At 36.8% G+C, this 21,847-nt stretch overlaps 3 protein-coding genes and 2 non-coding genes across 9 annotated transcripts; 4 read left to right on the forward strand and 1 right to left on the reverse strand.

The window, feature by feature from the left end:
* Positions 1 to 1,188: 1,188 nt before the first annotated feature.
* Positions 1,189 to 3,730, forward strand: LOC144202628 (uncharacterized). The gene is made up of 6 exons (XM_077725481.1): positions 1,189 to 1,348; positions 1,679 to 1,813; positions 1,886 to 1,969; positions 3,081 to 3,134; positions 3,212 to 3,250; positions 3,680 to 3,730. The coding sequence occupies exons 2-6, from the start codon at positions 1,703 to 1,705 to the stop codon at positions 3,728 to 3,730; spliced, it is 339 nt and encodes a 112-aa protein (XP_077581607.1). The 5' UTR covers positions 1,189 to 1,348; positions 1,679 to 1,702.
* On the forward strand, positions 2,541 to 2,613 carry trnar-ccu (transfer RNA arginine (anticodon CCU)). The gene has a single exon. It is a non-coding gene; the product is annotated as a tRNA-Arg (tRNA).
* trnar-ccu (transfer RNA arginine (anticodon CCU)) lies at positions 2,771 to 2,843 on the forward strand. Its single transcript has one exon. It is a non-coding gene; the product is annotated as a tRNA-Arg (tRNA).
* Positions 3,731 to 4,071: 341 nt separating the features above from the next.
* On the reverse strand, positions 4,072 to 8,171 carry c10h3orf18 (chromosome 10 C3orf18 homolog). 2 transcript variants are annotated; one of them, XM_077726563.1, is made up of 6 exons: positions 7,867 to 8,171; positions 6,202 to 6,588; positions 5,499 to 5,524; positions 5,295 to 5,424; positions 5,077 to 5,112; positions 4,072 to 4,443 (listed from the first exon to the last, which is right to left on the reverse strand). In XM_077726563.1, the coding sequence occupies exons 2-5, from the start codon at positions 6,472 to 6,474 to the stop codon at positions 5,107 to 5,109; spliced, it is 435 nt and encodes a 144-aa protein (XP_077582689.1). In that variant the 5' UTR covers positions 6,475 to 6,588; positions 7,867 to 8,171; the 3' UTR covers positions 4,072 to 4,443; positions 5,077 to 5,106. The 2 variants fall into 2 exon arrangements, with proteins under 2 accessions (XP_077582689.1, XP_077582688.1); XM_077726562.1 differs by lacking the exon at positions 5,077 to 5,112.
* Positions 8,172 to 9,667: 1,496 nt separating this feature from the next.
* On the forward strand, positions 9,668 to 21,811 carry gnb1b (guanine nucleotide binding protein (G protein), beta polypeptide 1b). Of its 4 annotated transcripts, none has more exons than XM_077725742.1 (11): positions 9,668 to 10,031; positions 14,130 to 14,238; positions 14,318 to 14,356; positions 15,016 to 15,122; positions 15,227 to 15,290; positions 15,406 to 15,568; positions 16,128 to 16,194; positions 16,289 to 16,490; positions 17,095 to 17,311; positions 17,807 to 17,922; positions 19,943 to 21,811. In XM_077725742.1, the coding sequence occupies exons 2-10, from the start codon at positions 14,182 to 14,184 to the stop codon at positions 17,911 to 17,913; spliced, it is 1,023 nt and encodes a 340-aa protein (XP_077581868.1). In that variant the 5' UTR covers positions 9,668 to 10,031; positions 14,130 to 14,181; the 3' UTR covers positions 17,914 to 17,922; positions 19,943 to 21,811. The 4 variants fall into 4 exon arrangements, with proteins under 4 accessions (XP_077581868.1, XP_077581870.1, XP_077581871.1 ...); XM_077725744.1 differs by lacking the exon at positions 9,668 to 10,031 and adding an exon at positions 10,844 to 10,982; XM_077725745.1 differs by lacking the exon at positions 9,668 to 10,031 and adding an exon at positions 13,267 to 13,289.
* The last annotated feature ends 36 nt before the right edge of the window (positions 21,812 to 21,847 follow it).

Below are 21,847 nucleotides of genomic sequence, written 5' to 3' on the forward strand. Positions count from 1 at the left end.
TGAAACAACATATTTTACATTTTTTTTTGTTACAACATGAATTTCACTCTATCTACCCATATTCGATATGGTGTACTGTATACAGGGGGGTAAAAAAAATAAAAAATAAAAAAAATAAAAAATAAAAAATAAATTTTTTTAAAAAAAAAAATATTTTTTTTTGAATTAAATTCAAATTAAGCATTTTTGAAGGGGAATTCCCGGTCCCCATTAACCGCGATAACCGAGGGAACACTAACTTCAAGTGAATGGAGCCCCAAAATCCTTTTTACTTTGCGCAAAAAAAAAATGAAATCCCCCTCCAGTTGTTTTTTTGATGGCGCCCCCCCCCCACACCTTCTAAAGACACGCCTTTTGTGTCTAGCACCCCACTGTATGTGCTGCACATTCTTTCTAGTTCTATAGGAGGATTTTTGCAAGCCGCCGTCGATGAGCCCACGGAATTCCGCTAAAATAAACCAACAGATCAGGAGTTACCCAAAAGAATCCTTATCAGCCCCCACTTTTTCATTTTTTTTTTTTTGCTTTCTTTTACGTATCCCTGATTTAAATGTAGTTTTTATTATTTTGTCATGGTAATGATACTTATAAGTGCATTTTTTTTTCAATTTTGCTTGCCAAATGTTCATGTTTGTATGTGCTTATAATTTTTTTTCTTTAATAAACATGTACTGCCGAAAAAAATATGTAAATGTGTACTGTAATGTGTTATTAATGGCCCCAATGGATGCCTTATGGGTTTTAATATTTTTGCAAACTAAATTGTTAACTCCAATTGGGATATGCTTATGAATTGGTTAGTTTGACACACACACAAATGATCCAGTAAAAAATCAAATATATATATATAATATATAACTTAGCAATATTCACACAATTTAAGGTTTTTTTCCCCCTCAAAATGTTTCATATACATTTATAGAGTCTACTAACTTCATGTTTAATTTGATCTGCCTGTATATAAAGTTTCTTATTTATTGTGCATTTTTTTTAGCTAAAAAAATATACATTTTTGCAGACTATGGCCCCAAAAAACTACTACTTGAAAGTTTTTTATGGACTATACAACTTGATGTGGCCCCCTACTCACTCAAACGGCCCCCAGATGAATTAAATTGGGGGTGTGGTTGTCTATTGGCCACGCCCCCTGTAGGCACTAACATGCTTTAATTGAGAAAGTATGCCATGCATGGGGGTTTGAGTATTTTCATGGATAAGAAAGACTTGGGTTCTATTCGTGTCATGTTTTAAGCTAGAGGGCATTATAAACACGTTATATATATTTTTTAAAGATATATTTTTTGTTGGTTTGGTGCCAGCAACAGGTGAAGCTGCAAATATAATCCTGGTAAGTTGGAAAGACCACCTTCTTGCCCTCTTGGGTTCACTTTTATGGGATTTTTATAGTTATCCTCCTTGCATGTGTAATTTTAGGCGATTTTTAGTGGTTTTGATTGAGAAAAATGTCTTGAAATTTGAGGTTTTTGGTGTAAAATTGTTTTTTGAAAAGGACTTTTTTATATTTTTAAATATATATATATACAATTAGGGGGGAAATGGATGTATAGATGCACTGTTCATGTCAAATTAAAATTCCTATTACCTTCCTATTCAAAAACATTAGATTTCTTAAATTAAGAGTTTTATTTTGCATGTTTTTCTTTGCTTTTGTTCCCAGAAAGCCTGGTTTTGATGCCAAAACATGAGTAGTAGTGGTCCCAACGAGCCGTCTTCTCCCCATAGTAGTAGCCCCCAGTCGGGGGTCGAACCTCAGCAGCGAAAGGGTCGAGGTCGCCCACGCAAGCAGAATCTGGTAGGACAGCCTTGATTCAAAAAATAACATGTTTACATTTAAATTGAAGTTATTAGACATGTTTCTGTTCAGGCACCTGTGGGACCACCGACTCCAAAGCGACCAAGGGGAAGACCCAAAGGCAGCAAGAACAAAGAGCCTAAAACTACTCTTAAGGTTAGGTTTCATTTTGCAATGGAATTTTTTTTTTCTCACTGAATTGGCAATATTTTAAGGCCGGGCAAAACTTATGAATTATTGGATGGTAAAGTCAAGAAAGTGCAAAATGTTGGTGCAAAATTTCTGCATGAAAATACGCAACATTTTAGCATAAAAACGCACAATTTTGGCATGAAAAAAACGCACCTTTTTTGCATGAAAATATGCAAAAAACATCAAAATATGCCCTTTTTTGCATCAAAATACATATTTTTTGCATGAAAATACGCACATTTTTTGCATGAAAATATGCCAATTTTTTTGCATGAAAATATGCCATTTTTTTTGCATGAAAATATGCCAAATTGTTGCATGAAAATATGCAAAGAAATTCATAAAAATATGCATTTTTTGCATCAAAATACACAATTTTCGCATCAAAATACACACAGTTTTTGCATCAAAATACTCAAAATGTTTGCATGAAAATATGCAGTTTTGCTAAATTTCTATTAAAATGAATTTTATTCATAATGGATGACAAATGGACAATTTATGATAATACATTAATATTTTGATTATGTATCTGGCCCCAGTGGCCTAATGGATAAGGCACTGGCCTCCTAAGCCAGGGATTGTGGGTTCGAGTCCCATCTGGGGTGTGTAATTTTACAATATTCACTCTCAAATTGGCATGGTGATCAAGTGTAAACTATATCTGCCTCGCATTGTATTTTTCCGGGTACTCCCCTGATGACATAAAGGCACTCTGATGAATATTCCTTTAATCATAACAGCATTATTATTCATATTTATCAAGCCCCAGTGGCCTAATGGATAAGGCACTGGCCTCCTAAGCCAGGGATTGTGGGTTCGAGTCCCATCTGGGGTGTGCATTTTTTATTCCGTCCCAGTAAATTTGCAATATTTACGCATGAATGGTTATTTTTGATTGGTTGGCAACTATTTAGGATATTTGCTAGTACCCAAATGTTTTCTGGGATAGGCTCCAGCACCCCCAAGATCCTTGTGATGGTTAAGGAACTTAATTAATGAGAAATTAATTTAAAAATGTGCTTTAAAATCCATAATTTTTAAAGTAAGTTTCATCTTTTTTGTCTTTTTGAAGGAAATTGAACCACCGGCTGGAAAAAGACGACCTCGAGGACGACCGAGAAAATGGGTATGACGGAAAAACGGCATAATTTGATTCCTACACGTCTTTTTAAACAGCTACGCTATGTCTGATTATTTTTCCAGCTGCAAAAAGTGGTTGAAAAAGGAAGTGAAGAACAAAAGGTGAGATTTCTTTAAAAGAAAAAAAACTTACAAAACAATCCCCGGATTCGAACAAAAACTTCTTAAATGCGAGGCAGGCGAGCTAACCACAACTCCACAAAAAAATACCAGAATACAAAAGTCAGTTTAAATAGTTACTACCGTTTTTTCAATCTGAAAAAAAAACGTCCTTAATTCATTTTGTGAATGAACCAGAAATTGCACAACCCAAAAAGCGACAGGTCGCCAAATCAGTCAATCCAAGACATCCGGCAAAACGCTTGAAGAAGCGAAACCGTTGTTTTTTCAGCCTCGAATGCGTGTAAAGAGGAAGAATGACTCGATGGACCAAGTTTCCTGACATAAACTGACTCTCGACGAAACTACTAAGTCATTCACGTTGATTTGCCGTTTGGAGCTATGGTCACATGACCCTTTTTTTTCCTCCAGGTGCCTTTGGGGGCAGAAGACCGGTCTCCATCTCAAGAAGAAAACCAGTAAAGCCTACAATGACACTTCACCCTACCTTGAGGTTTGATCTAAAGCAGGGGTTCAAACCCGGACCATTTTTGATATAATATTTCGATTTTTTTTTAATAAATGGATTAAAATAACTGGATTAAAATCCCTGAATATTCATATTTTTTATAGATCTAAAACAATGTTTATTTGAGCTTTTTATGATTGTTTTAGATTTTACAAAAATAATTTTTGAACTAAAAACTGAAAAAAATTGATTAAAAAATGAAAATTATTGATTTGTCGCCATTTTTATGATACCAAACATATTATTTGTCATATATCTGTATTCATACATTAATAAAGTAACAACTTTGAAAACTTTCAAAGGGATTGGAATAATTTTAATAACTAATAACGTAACAATTCCCCAATTATTCCCCGAGGAAAACACAAAAGGTTGCTGTAATCACACAAAATACAATAAAAGAGAAATTATTTGACAACAATTACACAAAGTGATGGTATTTATGTGCCGAGTGATAAAAATAAGTGAACGTGCTACTCCGCATGCACAAATCCTTCGCAATCTAACCTTATTTTTTTGCTAAAAACGTCTTTTTTTCATCTGAGCAGATCAACAAAATGGAAAAAACTAATAAAATATCTTTCTTTTAAGCATTAAGAGCTTTGGCTACGTCTGTGAAGACCAGGCGACTGGGTCTCTGGGTGGTCCCTTGCGAGGTCCGTAAAGTCTGCAAAAAAATAATCCATAATTAAAAAATAAGAATAATCTGTCCACTCTATTCCATTTAGATTTTAATGACAATTTTGTTCGTATAATAGCCAGGCTTTAAGATGATTGGCCGAGAGTTTCCGAGGTGGTAAAGGTAAAAAAATGTGAGGAGATTTGGGTGATATGATGTTTTTTTAGTAGAAAAAAATGTTTATCATAGAAATTATGAAGAATGGCGGAATGGTGGATGAGTGGTTAGTGTGAGTGGGTTGCAGCTCTTGGGCCTTGGGTTCAAATCCAGGTTATGTCCACCTATGTGGAGTTTGCATGTTTGCCTAAGTGGGTTTTCTCTGGGTACTCCGGTTTCCTCCCACGTTCCAAAAAATATGGATGCTCGGCTAGCTAGCTAACACTAAAATGGCCAAAAATGGTATGAGTGTGGGTGTGAATGGTTGTTTGTTGCCTTGTGTCATGTGATTGGCTGGCCACCAGTTCAAGCCTCTGGCCCCAAGTCAGCTGGGATTGGATCCAGCACCCCCCGCAACCCTAGTGTGGATAATGTGGTTTAGAAAATGAGATGAGATGAGATGGTGAAGAATGATTTTGGACAGTTGGATGACATATTTTATTGGAATAAGGCTCAATATCTTACCATGCTTGCTTTTTGACCATCATGCCATAGTCAAAACTTTATAAAGAAATAAAAATGGTAAAAAACATGCAAAGTTAATTGTAAATTTAAAGAAATAAAGTGTTGAGGAATAAATTATAAAGCACAAAATGGTACTGTGGAGACATTGATGTGTCAAAGTCATTGTTTTTGGGTTTAATGATAGATTATTGGATTTTTATTGGTTAAAAACTGTTCACCTTGGCATTGGGACCGGCGAGGGCGCCATCCCGGCCGTGATCCAGTAGTTCCTGTTCCAGCAGGTCGTCTTGTTCTTCGGCTGGGTCAAAGTTGTACATGGGCATGAGTTGGTGCCTTAGTTTCTCCAAACTAACAAAACACCCCCCAAAAAACTATTAAATATGGAATATGCAAAGAAAAAAAATACTTTGGATAAGACATACCGCTTCCTTTTCCGAACGTACAGCATCTAGGAAGGAGTAAAATATATGTTTTAATGGGAATTGTCTGCATACTTGAAAGCTGTGGTGGAATACATTAAAGTCTATGCCTTGGTTATTGCACAAGAAGGTTTAAATCTAGTGTAATGTAAGATTAAAGCTTATTTTTAAGTGTGTGTATAGTAATCTAAATTCAATTTAAAGATTTTTATGTTACGAGCCGTTAAGTCTCTTGTCTGTACTGAGTAATAATGTCACATTTTAGTATTGAATATCATAAACACTAGATAGATATTTGTTACTTTGTGAGTAGGTGATGAATTAGAACCAATTAAAATATGTTTTTCTTTTGTTATATTTTGTTTTTTGGTGTTTTTTTTAGAGGCTGAGAACAAATTAATTTGGATTTATAGTTAATTTCTATGGGAAAATTTGATTTGAGATACGAGTAAATTGAGATACGAGTAAATTGAGATACGAGTAGATTGAGATGCAAGTACATTGAGATACGAGTACATTGAGATATGAGAAAATTGAGATACGAGTAAATTCAGAAACGAGTAAATTGAGATACAAGTAAATTGAGATACAAGTAAATTGATATACCAGCTCAGTCCCGAACACATTCAACTCTTATCTCAAAGTATTTGATTTACCATATCGGTTGGAGTGTAATGCTAATTCTAAAAAAAATGAAATATCTTACTAAAGCGAGCGCCAGGCCCAGAACAGTGATAACGCCAAAAGGCAAGAGCACCATTCCCATCCCGGATCCCTCCATCATCCCCTCCGAAAAAGCGGTAGTGTTGTAGAAGCTGCTTTCATTGGCCGGGATGCTAACAGTCGTAAGTGTCGTCCTCGATGTGGCATTGTCCTTTATTGTGCTTGTGGAGGCCAGCAGAGGAACGACGGAGGTGGTAGTGATGGTGGTGTTTAGGAGCGGTAAAGTTGACATTGTTTTGGTATCGGGCAGGGCCATGGTCAGCTCTTCTTTCAAGAGGACGTTTTGAAAACGGATTTATATTGTTTGCCTTGACTCATTGCTCATGTCGTTGTCTTCAGAGGAGAACTGAAGATGTCCCGGTCTTGTGATCTTGAAGACAAGTTGGAACACAACAAACAATTCAATTGGATGTACTGAGTAAGCATGACCTTGATTTTGACACATTAATACTGTATTTCCTCGCATATAAGTCGCGTCTGTGTCTAAGCCGTACCCTTAAAATTGCCTTAAAATGGTTGAATTTTACAATTTCTCTCATATAAGCCGCCCCCTGATTCACAATTTTTATTTCCATATTCAATGTTTTAATATGGAGTACAAATGTGTTACTTTGAAGGGAAAATCTTGAGAAAAATCATCACATTTGGTATTTCTGAGATACAGTATACATTGATTTTTGGATACCACATTCCAAAATGGTGTTGCCAGCACATAGACATGTTCATAAAGGAAGTCAGGTGACCAGTACAACCAGGAAGTGTGTCTGTAGTGGTCTAGCTTTCAACAAGTGTCTGGGTGCAATAATAGTATGAGGTTCACATTACGCAGGTAACAAGGCTTGTTATTTTAATGAATACCGCAAGACTTTAACAACTATTGGAAGTACTACACACTTCCTATAGTTGCGGTCTAGTTTGTCATACCAAGCTAAGATGGCGGCGCCCTGAGCTCACAATGGCAGGCACATGTGAGTAAGTTTTTTCACGTTTTATGCAAGATACATCTTGAATTTCATTCATTGACGTCAAAACAACTTTTCTTAAGCGTTTTATCTGTTTATCTTTTCTCTATTTTGAAACAAATGACCATATCAACCGCATTATCTTGCATTACGGCATTTTTTTTTGCAGTTTCCTACATTTCAAGTCTAAGTTATGCGCATATAAGCCGTACCCTTGATCCACTCATCATTTTTTAGCAACAAATACGACTTATATGCAAGAAAATACGGTAAATATATTGTAATGTCAATGAGGATGTGGTTTTTTAGTGTCAAACTCAGGATGTGGGAAGCATCAAAATGAAACTCTGATGCAAATCTTGACAATACGCAACGCCCAAACTGTAACTGTAGAGGAAATGTGCTTTTTAAAGCTACCTCAAAAACGCCAAACTGACAAGCCGCCTCCCACAACTAAGCTCTATTAATACCTACCGCCTCCAAGTCTTGACATACAATCCCACTTACTTTTAACCACCATTACATAGCATAACATGATTTTTCCTTAACCAATCAATGTATTTTATCCCTTTTAGTCATCAATATCCATGCAAAACAAATCGACCAATCAAAAACAATCGTTTGTGAGCATGCAATGTCCTGCTGTCAAAGGTCATGACCTTTTTTTTAGCCAAATGCGTACATACCTGGAGTGTAAGACATGCTTGAGTTGTCATTGGAGAGAGCCGACATTTCTTTCAATGTCTGCCCCTCCTCCCATTAGCAACGCGACTCCCATGGCGTCTGTTTACAATGAAAAGCAGACATTTTATTGTAGGATTCAAACCGTTAGCCGTTGTGGAAATCCCTTGGTTGTTTGCCCGATGGATAAATTGACGTTTTGAATGTATTCTTTTAGTTGATACTGATTCTTTGGAAGGACAAAAGAGGCTGTTGGAAGGAAGGATGAATCGATGGAAGCGGGGAAGAATAGGCCCCGCCTACTGTGGAAAGCCGATTGGGCGAAATGGGAGAAACTCAGAGGAGGGATTGGATGGATTGGTCGCACGTCAGGCTTTGCGGGGATGAGGATGAGGATGGGATTTAACGATTCGCCGCACAAGATGTTGACGGGCCGGTGAGTGACTGCATCCGGGTGGTAAATTTAACCCCTTAGTTGCCTGTTTTCCAACTTATTTTCTTATGTATAGTGGTACCTTGACATACGAGTGCCCTGACATATGAGTAATTTGAGATATGAGTAAATTTTTGAGGATTTTTTTTTATTTCAAACAAAATGAGAATTAAGTTTAGTGTAAGGTTCGAGAGCCATATGTGGCTCTTTCCATGGATCTATACGGCTCTTATTTTCTCATGTACAGTGGTACCTTGACATACGAATGCCCCGACATACGAGTAATTTGAGATATGAGTCAAATTTTGAGGATTTTTTTTAAACAAAATTAGAATTTAGTTTAAGGTTAGATCAGGGGTAGGGAACCTATGCCTCGAGAGCCATATGTGGCTCTTTCCATGGATCTATATGGCTCTTATTTTCTTATGTACAGTGGCACCTTGACATAAGAGTGCCCTGACATACGAGTAATTTGAGATATGAGTAAAAATTTGAGGATTTTTTTTATTTGAAACAAAATTAGAATTAAGTTTAGTGTAAAGTTAGATCAAGGGTAGGGAACCTATGGCTCGAGAGCCATATGTGGCTCTTTCCATGGATCTATATTTTCTATCTTTTTTTAAACAGGTCAGAGGTCATTATTGCAATATTTCTTGCTTAGGGAAATAATGTTGAATAAAATTGAATGCATAGTTGGTAAAATAGTGTCATCTAGTGATCAATCTAAAGACTTGCAGCTATCACAGATGCATAACACAGTAATAATTGACTAACATGTATTCTTATAGAGAAAATATTTTCTGACCTTGTGTTGCATGTTTACTTCAGTTGTCATGTTTACTTTTTGGAATGGATTTGAACCCAGGACCCCATAGCTGTGAGCCCAAAGCGCTAACGACCCGAAAATATACATATTCATGTTATGAACAATCATGAATGATGACTTTACAATGAATCTGTCCAGGTTTCTTTGCAAATTGGCCTTCAAAGGCACATGCATGTCACCCAAATATGACATATCCACAAAATCAGTGATCTCGATGACCTTATAAGCTGGAAGATGACATAACTGACCAATTGACCGTTTTCATGGCAAGAATGCTATAGTATAGAATGAGCAGGCACATTGTAGAAATTGTCCTTCTACAACAGTTGCCTCTTTGTGCAGAAACAAGACCTTTGAGGATCTTGCCCAAAAAAATGAAGGGAAAGCTTGTAATCTAGATTGAGTCATTATTACTTTTAATTTGATTTATGAAAAGTACATTATAGTAGTATTTTTTGGAGCGACCAGTGGAGGCTGACTGCTTTACTTGCTGCAGCGTGGGGTTTCCCAGCGATAACTGCAGGGTCACCGCGCCCATCTCGACGTTTGATGGCCGGACGAGAGTGCTTCTTCATCGGCATAGGGCAAAAGTCAGAGTCGGTCTAATGGCAGTTTGATGTGGCAGTGCAATAGTCTGATCGAACTTTGAATCTTCGCCTTTATTCGGTCTGCCTTTGTTCTGTACGAAGCTTGTGGGTGTGATCCCCCACACCACCCCCCTCCCCCCTTTTTCTCCCTCCTCCCTCCCCTCATCTCCGGTTGGTCGACTGTTGGGCTCGCTTCTTCCTCGGCAAAAAGCGACGCTAGCTGGGGCTGGCTAGTTCTTGAGCTAGCGGTGGTGGGGGCTCTTCGCTGATTTTCGTGGGCTCGTCTCGTATCCCGGTCAATGCCAAAAAAACACATTGGCTCAGGTAAGGTGAATTATAGTGATATTATTACTATTCGATTTGATATCCCCCATTTTTCATCTGGCGTTGGGTTGGGTATTGCGGCCGAATTTAGCTTGTTCGGGGGTGGGGTAGAATTAGCTTTAGCATCTTAGCCATTCAAGTCAGCTGCGGTTTCATAATAAGCTTCTAAAAAAGTAGACATCCACGCCAATATGGCTGTGGAATCGACGAAAACAAGCGCAAAGTAATCAATATTTAATGGATTTGAGGTATTACATTTTTAAGTGGATCAGCCATGGCTTGCTGTCACTTACGGCCGAACTAAGGGCTCTACTCTTCGGCCTCCCCCCGGCCACAGCCCCCTTATTAACTATACCGGAATAATCCAATCTAAAATGAGTAAAATATACTTAACACTTTTAATTATTTAAAACCGATGCTTTCTGTTTGCTAATGCAGTCATTTTTTTTGTTTTTTTATTTTTCTGTGCGTGCGCGCGCGTGACTAAATACAGAAAATATGTACATAGTTGGTGACGATGAGCTGGTTAGTAGAAATATTAGTGTTTTTCTTTAGTTAAATCTTAGGGGATTGATGATTAGGAGTAAGTAAATGAATAAATTGGGACATCGTTCGAAGCGTAATGAATGTGAATTGCGGCGTTAACACCCTTTTCGTGTTCGAAGTTAAGATCTCTCGACCGCAGTTTAATGCTTTTAAACTTGAATGAGTTCAGGATTGTTCTTATAACAAAATAAAACAAAAATATATGTATAAAGAGGATGATTAAGTGTTTGTGTACTCTGTTTGGTTACAAAAAAAAAGGCAAAGGCAGGGCCATATTCGCCGCCCCTGCCGGATCGACCGACCGACCTTGCACATTTCCCGAAGAGATCCGCAAATAAGCTCCTTGACTGCCGTAATCGAATCAAATGGACGCCTTGCGTTTTAACGAGATTGTACAGTGTGCAAGTAAGTGGATTTGTACGAGGCCAGTAGCTTCGGTAGACCATTTTTTTTAAAGAAGCGTCTCCTCCCTTCATGAGCTGTTAAAGGCAAGTCATTATTGCGGAAGGACGGGAAGTGGTTCTTGTCTTTTTTTGCGTAATAACGTATAATTTTGAGCGAATATGAAGTTGGTAGAAGAAAATAGAATTGTATAGTTGAGTTGAATTGTAATGATGACAGTTTGTAGCTTGCAGTTGTGCCCTGCTTTGCAGGCCTCCCCACTTGAAAGGAGCTACATGCTAAGCTAACTAGCGGGCAGACAGTCAAGATGGCGTTGAGCTGCATCTTCTCTGATAGCACACACACTCTTACAACATTTCAACGGTTTGTCCTGTGAACAATATAGCCCCAAGCTGGTCTTTTTTTTACTGCTTTGGGTTTGCTAATACCTCGTTTAATCCTCGTAATTTTTGAATAGACTGCTATCCTGCAGGTATGAAAATACAATGCAAACAATCCTAGTTGTAGGCACAATCACTGTGGTTCAAATTGTCTGTTCGGTTAACTGGAAGGGAATAAAAAGCGTATTTTGGGGTTTAGTTAGTAGTAAATTAATGTAATTATTCAGATAAAATTGATTTTTTGCTTCTATTAGCTCAATTATGGGGAGAGACGTTAAAAAAGACAGGTTTTAACGCTCTATTAGGGACCCACATTGGTAGTCTATGATATTTTACAGAAACTATTCAAGTGGAAAACCATGTTAGCATGTTAGCAACAATTTAATCAATCAATATTTGTCTTTGCATGCTGATAAAAGTGCTTGCCATTGATGACCAATGTCCAAATTATTTAAACCGGGCCGTGATTGCTACTTTTTTAACGCTAATGACTTCAAATAATAATAATCGGCTAATAAAAATAGTGTGATGACTAGATAATCTGTGATTAAATCCAGGCAATTGTCATAAGAAGGTCATGTGTAAAAAAAAAGAGATTAAACCCATCCCTTTTATGAATGAGTGAAAAAAAAGCATATTTTCATTGCCCTACTTGGCTTCACCAGCTGTGTGTATTAGTGGACGGAGATAGGATTACACACTCATTGACTGAGGATTTCAGCGCTTTGAGATTAAGGATTTTGTGGGCCTGATATTACTGGTTATGATCCTTTTAGTTGGATCCAGGTTCACCTCATGTGAATATGGTCATTGTTTGACACTCACATTCCACTTAGTCAGGGAGAAGACATTTTAAGGGGAGAGATGTTGCAGAACCAATGAACCAAGCTAGTTCTAAACTTTAAAGGCTGTTTACCAGCGCTCATTGTTTATCAGCCAGCTAGTCAGCTGACCCTGATCAGGCGCTTGCTTGGGAAAGGAGAAGTGATGAAGGAGAGGAAGTGTAAGCATCCACAGAGGTCAATGGGGAAATAATATATTTATGTACTTAGTACTGTGTGAAAAATAGCAGGTCGTCACGTATTTTTTTAATGTAAAGGAGGATTTTTACAACTCAAAGTCTATGAAAACTTGGGTAACTATGGTGCGTTGGGCAAGATAAATATAGACAGATTTTTGTCTTAAAGTGACGACGTCAAAATATAATTGGAGCTCAAACTGCTTAGATTTTTTAGAGATTTAAATGTTGTTATCCCATTGGATAAGATTGTTTTGACTTTGTGACTAAATTCTTTGTATTCTGACTTTGTTACTAAAATTAAAACTTTGAAATGGTGTCATCAGTATTTTCCTTGAAATTTAACTGCTTTGGATTAAATGATAGAAAGTTTGGTTACATCGTAAAGTAGATATAGTAGTAGCATTTAGCGCAATACTTTGTGTATCCAAATAGGTTAGCAATTTGCTAGCATTGAGAGTTAGTATTGCTTTACAAAGATGTCACTGTTCAAAACAAGAAATTGTACTAAAATTCCAGGAAAATTGTTATAATGTTAATTGATGGTGCAGAAAACAAACATTCTTTGAAAATAGCTTTGTTTTTCTTTTTAATAGTTGTATACTTAAGCGTCTTATATTGGTTTTCTGACCCGTGTAAAAATAATTGTTGTATTGCCATTTTGGGAGATAATTGTTATTGAAAATTGGCCAAATATTTATTTATATTGAAGCAAATATAGTTTTTCAATGTGATCAAAGTATTCTGTCATCAGCATAGTGTATGTTAAGCTCATTCCATGAAATGGTTATTATAAGATAATGATTGGGAGAGGATAAGTGTTGGACAAAGGTCGACCAATCAGGGACTTGGTTCAGAGGAGGGCACTATTTAATGTTCGGAAATGTCCGGGAACACTCAGTAACTCTAAAGGTAAGATGACTGGATTGTTATTGTTGGTGAATTGCATTTTGGGTATTTTTTTGGTGGCGTAGAATGTATTTTTTTAGCTACATTTCAAAACACCGCCAACTGTTTTGCATTGGTATTGCATAGAAGAAACTTAGATTGCATTATGGTTAGTATAGATCATTGGATGTACACTTTTTGATCAAAAATTGCTAAAGTTCGACCATTTTAAAACTTGTTTTCATCTTATGTCCGACATTATAGGAAAGAGACTAATAGCATTTTAAAACGCTTAAATGTCATCTGCCTCCTAATGTACTTTGAATAATTAATGCCATCGATCCAAGCTTGTGAAATGTTGCTCGCAGCCATGTTGTCGCCATATGTTATGCTACTTCGGTAAAGACATGTTTTTATCCTTATGACCGTATTTTTTCATGTTAAGAGCTCATAGTAGACTTTTTAAAGGATTTTATGTTGAGGTTAAAATATACAATGAAAGTAGAACCGGGTTTTCTTGTCCTCCCTACTGATATAAATGGGTTATTGATTACTCGGCGAACATTGGGAGGATCCCTAGGATTGAGGTCAGATGGATGACGCCTACTTTTCTCTATCAGTGGAACATCATGTCTCAACATAAGATTTGTCCGGCTCGAATGTCGGGATTATACCGTGACATTGAGACGGGAATGTTGTTAGGTTCTATTAAGAACTGGACTTTTTGTCCTTGGATCGGAAACTAGCCTGCAAAAAAAAAAGGTTGCCTCTGATTTTTAGGAATTTACGACTCACTTTGCTTGACCATGTTTAGGACCTTAAAAGGTTTTATGTTAAACCATTTTTTGGGTTTTTTTTTTGTAGAGCATCAAGTGCCCCAATAGCTGGAGAACTGTAACCCAAAAAGAGGAAGAAAATGAGTGAACTGGACCAGTTACGCCAAGAGGCAGAGCAGCTCAAAAATCAGATCAGAGTAAGTTTTTTATATATTTTCATTGTGTATTGAAAATAAAATGGACATAGACTCAATAAGTCTGTTTTTTTCCATATAGGATGCCAGGAAAGCATGTGCAGATGCCACTCTATCACAGGTAAACCCCCACATAACCACATAATATCTTTTTAACTTTAATTTCGATACCAGGGTGTATGCTCATATTGATCTAATTCATTAGTATGCGTGTATATGCCTTTAAGGAAGATGATAAACAATTGGACGGCCTCTGACGCATTCAGCAGCGCCCGACATTGACTGATCAATTTTCCTAAATATCCTCACTAGATTGCGTGTTGCTGCATAGTTCAAATCAAAACCATATTATTGATGAGTTAGATTGACAAATTAAACTGGATACATGGAATAAATAGGGGGAGGCATCAAAATAAATAGAAATACATGATATTACAGATAGGTGGGATTGGATGGAAGCAATTTTCCCTCTAAACGGTGCACAATTGCGCACTACTCGTCTTCTCTGCGCAGTAGCAATCATTTGGCGTGCAGTAAATAAAATCCAAACTTTTAAAAATATTTTTTTACCCCTTTCCCCATGATGGCGCTGTTTATGCCTCAGCCAGTTGCAGTAGCTCTGTCCACTCTTATGTTTTTTTGTGTTTTACAGCATGTTTTACATGAAAAATTAGAGGGAACATTGGATGGAAGGCATTTGGATCTTTTGAAAATATCCCAAGTTTAGCCATTTTGAACACTATGAATCGCATCATGTTTTTTCATTTTATTTTTTTTCAGATCACGGCTAATATTGACCCCGTCGGGCGAATTCAAATGCGTACAAGACGAACACTGCGGGGTCATCTGGCCAAAATCTATGCCATGCACTGGGGAACAGATTCCAGGTAAACACAGTATAGATACTATTGCAGTACATATAAAAACTAAACTGTCAAAAGTGAGTTATAAAAAAAAAAACGTGCTAAAATGTTTGTTTGTTTTTCTTCAGGCTCTTGGTCAGTGCTTCTCAGGATGGAAAACTAATTATTTGGGACAGTTATACTACAAATAAGGTCAGTCACGTCAAATTCCAACCAATACCGCAAACATTTTAGGCTCAAAAGTGTATCACATGTTGTCTTGAGTTAATCTGACTCATCTGTTGTTGTCGTCATATACCCATCGTAGGTCCATGCCATTCCACTTCGTTCTTCCTGGGTTATGACGTGCGCCTACGCACCTTCAGGAAATTACGTGGCCTGTGGCGGTTTAGACAACATTTGCTCCATTTACAACCTGAAAACCCGCGAGGGCAACGTACGTGTGAGCCGTGAGCTCGCTGGACATACAGGTATTGCTTTGGGTTTTCTTAAAGGACCAACATTTTGCTTAGAATGGTCAAACTATGGCCCGCGGGCCACATACGGGCCTGTTAGGCTTTTTAATCCGGCCCGCCAACGTTGTCCATATTTAGAAAAAATATTTCCCCAAGATGGCGCCGTCATGCCAGTGGCAGTAGCTCTGCTCACTCTTATTTGTTTTTCGTGTTTTACAGCCCTTCTATCTTTTTTAAATTACATTTTAATATTTCCTAATACATTCCTTTTTACTTTGTACTTTATACTTTAATGATGAGTGATGAGTAAGTTAATACTTTAGTCCTTTTTTCTGTTTATGTTTCATATGTACTGTTAACAGATGCACTTTTTTATTTGTATCGTATCTTCTGCTGACCCCGCCCATCTGTCAAATTTTTAAAGTCAAAAAAGTTTGCCCAACCCTGGTTTAGCCTGTCTTATAACCGACGTGTTAAGTGGTGCTATATTTTTTGTTAACAACAGTCAAGACAAGTGTTTATGTAGAACAAGCAAATATTTATATGACTAACCTGACACGTGCCTCCATTTAAGGATACCTCTCCTGCTGTCGTTTTCTTGACGACAACCAGATTGTTACCAGCTCGGGAGACACCACCTGGTAAGAGAAAAAAAGTGTTTTGTTCTAAGCTTGACTTCCAAACACATACTGACCGGCTTTTAAACTAAAACAATACGTTTTTGCTATGTGACAGTGCACTTTGGGACATTGAGACCGGCCAGCAGACGACCACATTCGCCGGGCACACGGGGGATGTCATGAGCCTCTCTCTGGCCCCGGAGTCACGGTTATTTGTCTCCGGTGCTTGCGACGCTTCGGCTAAACTCTGGGATGTGCGAGAGGGCATGTGTAGACAGACCTTCACTGGACATGAGTCTGACATCAATGCCATCTGTGTAAGTTCATTTTTTGGGGGGTTTTGGGCGAGTAAATTGAAAGGCTGGCAAACAATGTTCCCTCTAGGCTGCGCAAATGCGCGCTACTCTCGTCTTCTCTGCGCAGCAGCAATCATATGGCGTGCAGTAAATAAAATCCCAACTTTTTAATTGTATTTTTTTTAAATGTTTTTTTTTATTATTATTTTTTATTATATATATTTGTTTATATTTTTTTTTATTTATATATTTTTTAAGTTTTTATTATTATTATTTATTTAATTTTTTATATATATATTTTTTAATTTTTATTATTATTATTATTTCTTTTATTTTTATATATATTTTTTATACCCCATTCCCCATGATGGCGCCGTTTACGTGGCAGTAGTTCTGTCCACTTATGGTTTTTTTGTGTTTTACTGCATGTTTTACATTAAAAAATTAGAGGGAACATTGCTAGCAACAATTTGAAATACTCTGTAAAATTATTGGCACTATAACAGTCATCTTTGCGTCAAATAGTATTGCAATAAACAGTTTATTTTTTAAAGTGACAGAGATCAAAATAAGATCAAGAGCTTGGTGACATGCTAATGTTTTTTGTTCTACTTTATGGTGGCAGTTCTTCCCCAATGGCAATGCCTTTGCCACTGGCTCGGATGACGCCACCTGCAGGCTGTTTGACCTGCGTGCCGATCAGGAATTGATGATCTACTCTCACGACAACATCATCTGCGGCATCACCTCGGTGGCGTTCTCCAAGAGTGGACGTCTCCTCTTGGCTGGATATGACGATTTCAACTGCAATGTGTGGGACACACTAAAGGCCGACCGTGCCGGTGAGATTGGTCGCCCAAAAAAAACCTCTTTCCATCTTCTAATACAACCTTTTGTAACGAAGAGAGCCATAAACAATTCATATTTTATAATGTTATTCATTCAGAGCCATTTAAAAGTGTAAATACCTATAAATGCGTGCCTGTGTTTTTAGTCATTTCACCACAAAAACTACTTTTCACATTCTTATGCAGTTACTAATAAATAAGAGTATGCAATCCAGAAGAGACTAATTTAAAGAAAATTACGATTAAAGCAGTATTTGGTTTCCATATTTTAGTTCACAGGTTACCGGAAAGCCAGATCCACCCATCAAAAGAGCCACATGTGGCTCCCGAGCCATAGGTTCCCTACTCTCGTTCTAATAGCTTGATTATATGCTTTGTTTATTTGGATCGGTGGGTCGGTAGGTACCCCGGAGACTTAATTTTTCCATACGTGCCTTTTTAATTTTCCCTCGATGTCCCTTGACTATTTTGTTTTGTTTACCTTTCCAGGTGTGTTGGCTGGCCATGACAACCGTGTGAGCTGCCTGGGTGTGACTGATGACGGCATGGCTGTTGCTACAGGATCCTGGGACAGCTTCCTGAAGATCTGGAATTGAAGCCTGAAGGTTATTATCTTTTCCTTCATTCGCTGAAACCAAAAGTGGATCATGATGACAAAATGGTTAGCCGCAACATCTTAATTGCTATGTTGTCAAACAATCATTTTTTTTTTTTACAATAAGATGCTTGTGTGGTAGGTGTAATGACTTCTTTTCAAAAGGTTGGCAAGCAGATTATAATTATGGTGCTTACCAAAATAAAATATTGAGTATGTATAAGGTTTTATTTTTTTGAAAATTCTTAGGCTTGTTATATATTAACAAGGGGATTCTTGGAATTGTGGTTATATATTCTTTAAATTAATAGTAATAAACTGTTGCGGATAAAACATGGATGCCAATTTTCACTGGCTGGATCGTGGATAGATTATAGAATTTAGAGGTTTTGAGCACAGGTTAGATTAAAAAGTAACGTATTTACTCGCATATAAGCCGTATTTGTTTTGATAGAATTGAAGGTACGGCTTATATGCGCATAAAAATACAACATTCACGAAACTACAAGGAGACAAAGACGAAACGCAAGACAATGTGGACGATATGGTCATTTATTTAGAAAATGGAGAAAGGATAAAAGGATAAAATGCTAAACAAAATTCATTTTGATGTTTTAAAAGTAAAATAAAATCAAGAAACAAAAACATCTTGCATAAAATGTACAATGATTTGAAAATTGTAAATCAGGGGGGGCTTATATGCGAGAAATTGTAAAATATCTATCATATTTGAACATGCTTGCCTGAAATTGAATGGGAAGTCAGCCAATGTGGTTTGATGAGTTCCCACGAGCTAATTTCTACTTAAATAATATTTAGTACAGTAATACTTGATCAAATATCAATAGACTACTGTGCCAAAAAACATCAAGGCACCTTTCTTATGGTTTTACAGCAAATGTAACGCGATGACTTGGTTCTATTCGTCAATTGGGATCTCAAATCTACACTCTGTGGTCATGTGACATGATGCAAGTTATCCCACAGATTGTGGAAGTCACACTTATGCGTTTTTGTTTTTATGTGGGTGGCACCAAATCGACACCTTTATTTTTAGACTAAGAAAAATAATGCGACTGAGCTTTTCTTTCTCCTTTATATTACAAAATGAGCTGTATTGCAACCAACTATATCTGCCCACTGTGTTATAAAATTATATTTTATCTCTAAATCCCCTCTATTTGCCCCGCCTCCACCCTGACTTTCAGATGCAACCTATCCAGGGTTGTTTGCTTTTGTCTTCCCTTCAAAATATTCCCAAAATAATGCACACAAATGTCCTCACAATAGGATAACACACGGCCACTTGCCAACGAAAAGTACTCCTCTCGTATTAGCAAACAAGCTCCGCCATTCGCACTGACTAATGGGAAAAAAAAGTTTGGTCGCCGGACGTTTGGTCCCTTTTGGTCGCCGGTCAAATGGTGACAGTTTACTTTTGAAACCAGCTCTCAAAATCTATGAGAGAGATTTTAATATCTAAGTACTGTATAGTATCTAAGTACTGTATAGTATCTGAGTACTGTATAGTATCTGAGTACTGTATAGTATCTGAGTACTGTATAGTATCTAAGTACTGTATAGTATCTAAGTACTGTTGAAACCAGCTCTCAAAATTATATTCATGAGAGAGTTTAATGTATCTAAATATCTACTGTTTTCAACAGTACTTGGATATTAAACAGTACTTAGATATTAAACTCTCTCTCTCTTAGATATTATACTCTCTCTTAGATATTATTTTCTCTGTTAGATCATTAACTCTCTCTCTCACATGAATATAATTTTGAGAGCTGGTTTCAACAGTAAACTGTCACCATTTGACCGGCAACCAAAAGGGACCAAAAGACTGGCGACCAAACGTCCTGCGACCAAACATCCGGCGACCAAACGTCCCGTGACCAAACGGCCGAGCACCCTATTCTGCTATCAACAAACAGCTCACCCACCGACTTCTACTTATAACAATACGATAGCCAACATTTTATTTAATTTATTTTTTACATTAGTTTGTCGTCTTTGCTTCCCAGATGTCCTTTTAACTCCAAAGCCGACTGGAAGACCATTACAACTTCAGAATGTTCACCACCGCATCTTCTTCAACACTGTTTAAAACTGACTTGGACACCACACAAAAAAAAAAAATGTCGAAGGGAAAAAAAAAAAAACAATCCTTTCCTACACAAAGAAGAGCACAATTGTCTTATCACTTAATTAAAGAAAGGATCTCCTGTGGTATCAAATCAAAAAAAAAAAAAACTTGTGCATTCCTTCTCGGACCATTTCATGTTATCTTGTAAGAAAGATTATTAAAAAAAACAACAAAAAAACAACAACAACCCAACACTATCACCCCCATTCAAACGTATGTGTGTTTTGAAAGCAAATGTTGGAGTGTAATTGTACAAATTATTTAACTTTTTTTTTTTTTTTTAAAGAATTCTATTCCAACGGTTTGTTACTCTCAATGGCTTTTTTTTGTCGTATTTCTTTAGTAGTTTTAGATATGTTTTGAATGACAACTTGTCCTTTCTAATCCAGTTAAATCACGTATGAGCGATGAGAGAAAAACACGCAGAAGTTTAAAAAAAATAATAATTTCAACAAAAAAAAATCAACAAAAAAAAAACGCTTGGATCATATAACACGAGCAGCTTTTTCCAAAATGTCTCATGTATTTATATACTAGCTGTTTAGCTTCTTTTTATTTTCTCATCACAGCCTTTTGCACATGAAGAAGCTTTGCTAACACAATGTTAACTAACCAAGCACATGCTATAAGTTATGAATGCTCATTCCAGTACACAAAAAAGTACTTTTTACGAGTAACTTTATGTTAAAAACCCTCCGTAAATCTTCTTCATGTCTTTTTTGGGTGGTTAGCAATGGGGTTATTACTAAGCAAAGCAAGTACTGAGGTTTTTTTAGGTGGGGTTTTACTTTTTTTTGTTTAAAGTGGGTGGGAAGCTTTTTTGTGTTTTAGTATCCACTTTTTTTTCACTTCACTTAACTAAATTGACACATCTTTTGCTTGGGACTGCAGTTGCAACTTTGTGAATGATATGTACAACAACAACAACAAAAAAATCAACGTCTGAAAAAAAATGGTCTGATGTTTTTAAGTTAAGACATTTAATTTTGTCTGACATGACTTCATTTAGATGTGCATGCTGTAGACTTGCTTTCAGTGGTGCGGAAATAAATAAATACAAAAAAATACTAGATTTTTTTTCTTTCGGGGGGTGGGGTTCTGAAAAAAAGGAGTTAACAGAATTAATTTAATAAAATTAAAACCGGAGTCTTTTTTTTTGCATACTAATAAGCTGGTAATGCCATGACCACGTGCCTAGTGTTAAATTTATTTTCAAGTGCTTTTGAAGCTACTTTTTAAAGAATATATTAACATTATTGTGGTAATTCTATTCTTGGCAAACCTTTTTCTTCTTTTTAAATTGTCACTTGATGGAACAAAAACACACATTTACACCTTTTCTGCTTAAACTTGTTTTACTTTTGGTCTTAAAATTGAAAAGCTAGAACATCGGAATGACATTTCACTGTACACAGAAGCACTTTTGTTAATGTGACATTCTCACTTTTCCTTTCTCTACAATGATGTACTTCAATAAATGTGATGTATTTTTGTGTGTGTGGCCACAAGTGAAAATGCAATTTAAATGCAGATGGATTTATTACCCCCCTTACACCAAAACCCCATCCATTTCCCATAAATACGATAGAACTCTGCATCCTTATGTAGCTTTCCACTATTTTTTTCTTTTGGGTTTAATTTCCTTTCAGTCTGTTGGTGTTCCACGGTGAGCTGGATGCAAGATAGATACTGTACTAAAATGTACTGTTATTGATTGAAGATGTAATAAAAAGCTGTTTGAGAGTTATATTGTAGTCATTCTTTACCCTAACAAAGTGGCAGT

Source organism: Stigmatopora nigra, chromosome 10 (assembly GCF_051989575.1).
Source record: "Stigmatopora nigra isolate UIUO_SnigA chromosome 10, RoL_Snig_1.1, whole genome shotgun sequence".
Lineage (NCBI taxonomy): Eukaryota > Metazoa > Chordata > Actinopteri > Syngnathiformes > Syngnathidae > Stigmatopora > Stigmatopora nigra.